The following is a 7,736-nucleotide window of genomic DNA, read 5'->3' as shown; positions in this document are numbered from 1 at the left end:
AGCATGGACACAACTAATGATCACTCAACTAATGAAATTAAGTCAAATGTCATCTATGCAAATTTAAATTTAAGGATGCAGGTATGAGTATATCCAATATAGATTTTGCTTTCAAAAGGGTTGTAGGTATTAACGTCACATTAAGTCCTTAACACTACACCTTTGAGCATTGAATACATAATTTGATTTGATAATTTCATTATAATTCCGTTTGCCAAAGAGCGTCCATCTTAGTTTCAAACAGTCCCTACAACGTCTTAAATAAACATTTTAATGCCCTAATAAAAATATGAAGAAAAAAAAAGAAATTTGTGTTGAATAAAATCATCCTTTTTCAACAAAGCTAGAGACATATTTCTTATGTCCTATTATTGGTACTTTAATTGTAAGCACACATCTAAAATTGTTATTTATAAATGTATACTAATATGTATTGGCGATAATTAGTATGAAATATGTTCTATATGTTAACATGTGAAATTTTAGATACAAACCGAGTCACCTTTGAATTATGTAGAACTTGAATGAAGTTATGTAGAACTTGAATGAAGTTTTGTCGCAATAATGTCTCACGTTTGACTTGGTATGGTCAACATCTTATCATTTCAAAATTACCAGGGAATTCCAACGTAGTCATTGAACCAACATTGCTATATATATAACAAAATTATTCATGAATTTCATTTCAATTCTGCAGATTTGATTAAAAGGTCTTAACATGTTTAGGTATTGTTGCATCTTTCTTGCTGTCCATTGTGTTTTAGGTGGTAATTTGATTGAGGTGCTCCAAGCTAATGGCGAGTCTAAACTGATCAAATATGCGACAGCCTGTGGATTAGCTGATACAATATTAGGAGGTAAAAAGAATATCAATATAGTATATATATTTATAGCTAGTGCATTATACATGTGTTAATATATTTGTTAGAGTTGTAAAAGAAGAAGTGTTGGAAGATTTTTAGAAAGCATCGTATAAAATAAAATAAGTCAGATGACATTTGCATTACAACAATTAATAGGTTCTACTACTATAACGTTCGTCAAATATTATGAATACGCTATAAAATCAGGTTTAATCTACCATTTTCTACATTTGAAAATGCCTGTACCAAGTCAGGAATATGACAGTTCTTGTCCATTCGTTTTTGATGCGTTTTGTTATTTGATTTTGCCATGTGATTATGGACTTTCCGAATTGATTTTCCTCTAAGCTCAGTATTTTTGTACGGCATTTGCACATAAACAAAATTGAAATAAGTCAGATTGTTCTTCAACACGCTACAAATCTAATTCAAAATACTTTTAGTCAAAAACTAATAAATTTCATCAAACAATTTCTTACTGGGCCTTTTGTGATAACATAACTATTTAATAGAACGCCATGACCGTTGAATAAAAATGTACAAGTTTAGTTTGCCTTTTTCATTTTAGATACTGACATGATTGAAAATATGATACTAGAGATAAGCTAGCTATTAAGTTAATTTTTATTTATACTTTCTTCTGACAGGATTTTAGTTCCGGTTTTGTAAGACTTTTTGGACTACACCACTTTTTTGAATTTTCTATGAGTTTTTTTTTTTTGTTAGTTCGTTTTTAATGCACTGTATTACAGATTCTCGTTTAGGGAAATCGATATGTCCTATAGTCTATTGACAAACAGAGTGCCGATATATAGAATGAATGATTTGTTTTGGCTTTAAATTTATTTTTCAATTTGTTAACTATTGTGTGAAATTTAGTCTAATCGACTATACTATAAGAGAAATTATCCTGATTTAGAGTAATTTCTCGCAATTTGATTGGCTGATATTGTCCTAATAAATTTCAGTACAATTTTTTATTACGTCAATTGGAATTATCTCCCTTATTTATTACGTCAATTCGAATTATCTCCCTTATTTATTACGTCAATTGGAATTATCTACCTTATACCATTGAACTAATAAAAAAAATGAAATTTGAATTGCTTTATAGTCCTAATATTTTTTGTTTAATTATCTAAACTGTATTTGGTTGATATTGAATTTCAATATTATAATATGTAACAGAACAAAATCAGGATAAATTCGTTACACAGTGTTCAATTGTCCTAATACAGAATTTATCGGGTCAATACAATGTTCGTATTAGAACAATTCCACACTGTGTAACTAATAATGCCTGTACCAAGTCATGAATATGACAGTTGTTATCCATTCGTCTGATGTGTTTCAGCTTTTGATTTTGTCATTTCATGAAATTTCATTTTGTATTTTTCTTTCAGGGACATTCACAATTTTTGCACCCACAAATGCTGCGTTTGACGCCATTGGTACAGAACAAGAACTTCTTTCTGATAAAACTGTTCTAACCACAATATTATTGTATCATTTGACAAATGGAGTTATAAAAAGCACAGATGCGAGGAATGAGCTAGCAGTAGAATCTGTTGCTGGACTGAAAGTCAGATTTAATATATACCCGCATAATAAAGTAAGTGCAATCCGTTTGTAAGGTTATCATCTATGTTTCAAAAAATTTGCAGATTGTGAGTACAATGTGTAATAAGATTATCTGTATTTTGAAATGAATCCTTGATATTTTTCTACGCATGATTTGTTATCTCTAGTTTACTATTTGAAAGAGAATGTAAGCCGAATTTATATCTGTATTATGAGCAATTAACTACTTGATTTTATAGAATTTTTCCCTTATACAAATACATTTTCACTGTAACTTTAATAAGGTTTTATGTGAAACTTTCCTTATTTCATTTTCATATAGGCAGTTACAGTTGAAGGTGCCAAAATTTCAAAGTTTGACCTGAATGCTTCGAATGGAATCGTCCATGTCATTGACAAAGTGTTGGTACCACCTACCGGAGGAATTGTCGACCTCGTTTCAGGGAACAAAGATTTAGGCACATTATTGTCGTTAGTCCAGAAGGCAAATATTACAGGGATTATTCGACGTTAGTATTTTGTATTAAGTATAATGTTGTCCTTTTTACAATTTACGTTAATCTTGTATATAATAAAAATCAAATCACCAAAACACAGAACTCAGAAGAAAAATCAAATCGGAAAGTCCCTAATCACATGGCAAAATCAAATGACAAAACACATACAAAAACGAATGGACAAGAACTGTCATATTCCTGATTTGGTACAGGCATTTTCAAATGTAGAATATGGTGGATTAAACCTGTTTTTTAAAATAAATAGATAAATAAACGCAGCAGTAGTATATCGCTGTTCAAAAGTCATAAAAAGAGAGAGAGAAAAAACAGGTTACAAACTAAGATCAAGGCAAACAACGGACTACAAAAACACTGAACTGCAACGAAAACAAACTTCAAAAAGAGGGACTAAAGATACCAGAGGGACAATCAAACACATAAATCGAAAATGAACTGACAACGTACATGTAATGGCTAAAAATGAAAAAGAAAAACAGACAAACAATAGTACACACGACACAACATAGAAAACTAAAGAATAAGCAACACTAACCCGACATGCATAGAAACGAATTGTTTGATAACAACTGTCATAAACCTGATTCGGTACAGGATAATTTAAGAAAACATGATTTATTCATCCTGGTTTAATGGCTAGCTAAACCTAAATAACACTCAGCACAGAGAAATACATAATTGAAAAATACGAAAGTTCATTACAAAATGTAAAGCGCAGAATAAAAACGGACACCTCTCATTAAATAACGACAGCAAACAAGACAATCACAAACGAACTATAAAATTACTGCGCGTCACAAGAATCTATCAGAGCCAAAAAAAGTGATGTATGTTATGTTCATTTATATAATCACAGTTAAACTACTTCATAAAAGAAATACCCCAACAAATTAATAAAAGAAAGCACGGAATGCAAAGGCACATACACATGTTTTCAAATACTCATAATGATCACTCTGCATTGTCAATGACAGCTTTATTCTACACGCAGGTGATCCTTTAACAGTATTTGCACCAACCAATGCTGCATTTTCAAGATTACCTGCAAATGTTCTAAGTAGATTAAATAGTGATACAGCTCTTCTTAAAGGTAAATATTAATGTATATAAGTGTAGAATAATGTGATCTTTTTTTTTATCATCAACACAATGTTTTCTTTATTTTATTTTGGAGACATCAACTAAAATTAGAACTTAATTTTAGACATACACATAGCAATGTAGAATAGTCAATTTATTGATTATTTAGATACAAATTTAAAAGCTGTCTGTTGTAAATGTATATAATATACATATCGTGCTATGGTTTTACAAACTTAAACTAGATAAGCGAACTTTTTTCACAATTAACGAGACAATTTCATAAGTTTTTGACTTCACATATACGCATTACTTGATTTATTTCACTTGAATGGGCGGGGTTTAGAAGGTTCACTTATTAAAGACCAGTCAATTTTATACACAGGAGTATTGGGATAAACTCATCAATGGAGTGTCCAGTTATTTGTCCCATATTATACACTCAGTTCTTTTTTATATCCGTTCGGTGACACTGATAGGTGATTAGAAATTAATGATAATTATAACGGCAATCAACCTTATCGCACACATCTTCAAATAGACTGTCCTTATTCAAATTAAAACATAAGCTCCGCCCGATCAGTTGAAAAAAAAACATTGGTTATAACTCCAAACGACATTTGTCGTTGATACAAATCAGAATTAAGAAACTGAATGGGTCCATCAATGCCCATGCTACGTCAATCTTTAAAGACCCAAATGTTGCAAAACACCTATCCGACCTCCATGACAAATATGTTGTTGTCCCTGCAGATAAAGCCCCAAATAACATCGTTTTTGTGTGTAAAAGTCACTACATCAACTGCTTGATAAACGAATTAGGTATTGACAATTCACTTGGTAACTCAACATATACCCTCACGACACTTACCAAAGAGGAAATCCTGGATAATCATAGGTCTGTTCTATGTACCTTTGGAATTTCAACCAAAGATGAAGAACTGGATCTTCCATCACTGTATTGGATACCTAAACTACATAAGTGTCCTTACAAACAACGGTATATTGCTGGGTCTTCCAAGTGCTCCACGAAACCTCTTTCTAAATTATTAACATCTATTTTATCAGCAATCAAAGACGGGCTTCAAAGTTATTGTGAAACTGCCTATTCCAGAGGTGGCGTGAATCAGATGTGGATACTTAAAAATTCAAAAGATCTTTTAGAGTACATACAATCTAATTCTCTTTCATCTTGTAACAGTATTAAAACATTTGACCTTTCTACCCTGTACACAAGTATTCCACATTCCAAACTAAAAGACAAATTGAAAGAGTTGATATTACTTTGCTTCATAAAAAAGAATGGCCAACGTAGATACAAGTATCTTGTCTTAGGGAGGGATAAATCCTACTTTGTAAAGAATCACTCTGATTCAAACAAAAAATTCTCTGAAACTGATATTATCAAGATGCTTGATTTCTTGATTGACAACATATTTGTTACGTTCGGAGGACGTGTTTTTCAACAGACTGTCGGCATTCCAATGGGAACAAACTGTGCCCCTCTACTCGCCGACTTGTTTCTTTATTATTATGAGGCTGACTTCATGCAGGAACTTCTTAGGAAGAAAGATAAGAAGTTAGCAATATCCTTTAACTCTACTTTCCGCTATATAGATGATGTTCTTTCACTAAACAATTCAAAATTTGGTGACTATGTGGAACGCATCTATCCAATCGAACTAGAGATAAAGGATACTACAGATACAGTTAAGTCGGCTTCATATCTTGACTTACATCTAGAAATTGACAATGAGGGTCGGTTGAAAACAAAACTTTACGACAAAAGAGATGATTTCAGCTTTCCAATTGTGAACTTTCCATTTCTAAGTAGCAACATTCCAGCAGCACCTGCATACGGGGTATATATCTCCCAATTGATACGATATTCCCGTGCTTGCATTTCCTATCATGATTTTCTTGATAGAGGTTTGCTGCTCACAAGGAAGCTATTAAACCAAGAGTTCCAAATGGTGAAGTTGAAATCATCCCTTCGTAAATTTTACGGACGCCATCACGAGTTGGTTGACAGTTATGGAATAACCGTTTCACAAATGATATCGGATATGTTCCTTACGTCGTAACTACAATCCCCTTCCCTTTCATGAATATGACCTACCGAATTAGACTATTTACCGGATTTGTAATCACTTAAGCAACACGACGGGTGCCACATGTGGAGCAGGATCTGCTTACCCTTCCGGAGCACCTGAGATCACCCCTAGTTTTTGGTGGGGTTCGTGTTGTTTATTCTTTAGTTTTCTATGTTGTGTCGTGTGTACTATTGTTTTTCTGTTTGTCTTTTTTTATTTTTAGCCATGGCGTTGTCAGTTTGTTTTAGATTTATGAGTTTGACTGTCCCTTTGGTATCTTTCGTCCCTCTTTTAAAACTCTGAATTTGAAAAGATAATGGACAACTTCATGGCAAAAGATCGACAAAAGGCAAAATAATTACACAAAACACTGCATAGAAAACTAAAGACTTGTCCGCATTAACCACATCATAAATCGAGATGATCTCTAATGCTTCGAGAGGGTTAACAGATTTACGAACAAGTTGATATAAACTTAAAGTAATGACTCCTGCTGATTGTCCCTATTCTTTTTCTGTTTTTTTTATGATTTTTGGGCTTGGTTTTTTTAATTTTTAATTATTTTTTTTTGGGGGGGGGAGGGGGTGTTTTCAATCAGTACACATTTAAGATAAAGGCAAAAATAATGTTAACATGACAAACAACAGCAATAGTTGAATCCTTAGGATTTTAATTACAGAGGTTTTAGAATATCATTTAGTACCACATACAGCATATTCACCTGGTTTGTATAACAGAGAATACATCAGAACGTTAGATGCACAGAAGGACGTCATTCGTCTAAGTGTGTCAGGTGAGCTTTTTTAGATATCATGAAAGCTGGGTAAGGATGTACTTATGTGCAATTTAACTAATCAACTTCAAAATTGATATTATGAGCCATAAGAGCATAAATTAAGGAGGCTCGCGGGTACACAAATTTCAGCAAAAAATTAAACATTTGTTTTTTTCATTACAAATATTATTAATTACACTATGAGTTATTACTTTATTATGGTACAAAAATCAACCAACAAAATCGATTCAGTATGTCCCCAGATGACTTTTAAAATGTTTATATCTTTGGAAAAGCTCCAAATTATCTCACTTTGGTTCAAAAATGCCATGTTTTGGCATTAAAATCGAAATATCTATTTACACCCATCGGTTATGGAACTCCTTTCCCAGATTTTCAAACTATTAAAAATTGCGGGACAAGGCTGACTCGGTCTTTTACCGTATATTTCTATAGGAATAATATGAGTCTCTAACCGAGAATATGCTCCATTTAGAAAAATGACCTTCTATGAGCTGTTACAGTCTTCTATAAAAGAAAAATTGATGTAATGGACAAATTAACTAGTAAGATAGAAAAACAACTAAGGAGTCCGAACATCTGACACAAAGTTCTAAACCTGAACTACATAAATCCTAAACTAATTATAAATGATACTAGATCGAAAATATTGTACATTTTTTTACATTCACTGCGTTCAGAGATAACTAGAATCTGTAAATTTATATATTATACATCTTTTTACATTTACTGCGCTAAGAGATTACTAGAATCTGTAAATTTATATATTATACATCTTTAAGATGATCTTCATGTACAGCGGGACTTG

The 7,736-nt window shown here is 32.2% G+C and overlaps 1 protein-coding gene across 1 annotated transcript in view; it reads left to right on the top strand.

Annotated features, from left to right (window-relative positions):
- The first annotated feature begins 658 nt into the window (after positions 1–658).
- LOC139483126 (transforming growth factor-beta-induced protein ig-h3-like) overlaps positions 659–7,736 on the top strand; it is a 29,975-nt gene continuing 22,897 nt past the window's right edge. Inside the window, exons 1-5 of the mRNA XM_071267159.1 lie at positions 659–857; positions 2,267–2,475; positions 2,767–2,953; positions 3,951–4,049; positions 6,812–6,925. Coding sequence (XP_071123260.1) covers positions 719–857; positions 2,267–2,475; positions 2,767–2,953; positions 3,951–4,049; positions 6,812–6,925 — 748 coding nt within the window. The 5' untranslated portion in view covers positions 659–718. The remainder of the gene's footprint in view (positions 858–2,266; positions 2,476–2,766; positions 2,954–3,950; positions 4,050–6,811; positions 6,926–7,736) is intronic.

This window comes from Mytilus edulis, chromosome 7, assembly GCF_963676685.1.
Source record: "Mytilus edulis chromosome 7, xbMytEdul2.2, whole genome shotgun sequence".
Lineage (NCBI taxonomy): Eukaryota > Metazoa > Mollusca > Bivalvia > Mytilida > Mytilidae > Mytilus > Mytilus edulis.
This window is presented reverse-complemented; position numbering and strand designations above follow the sequence as displayed.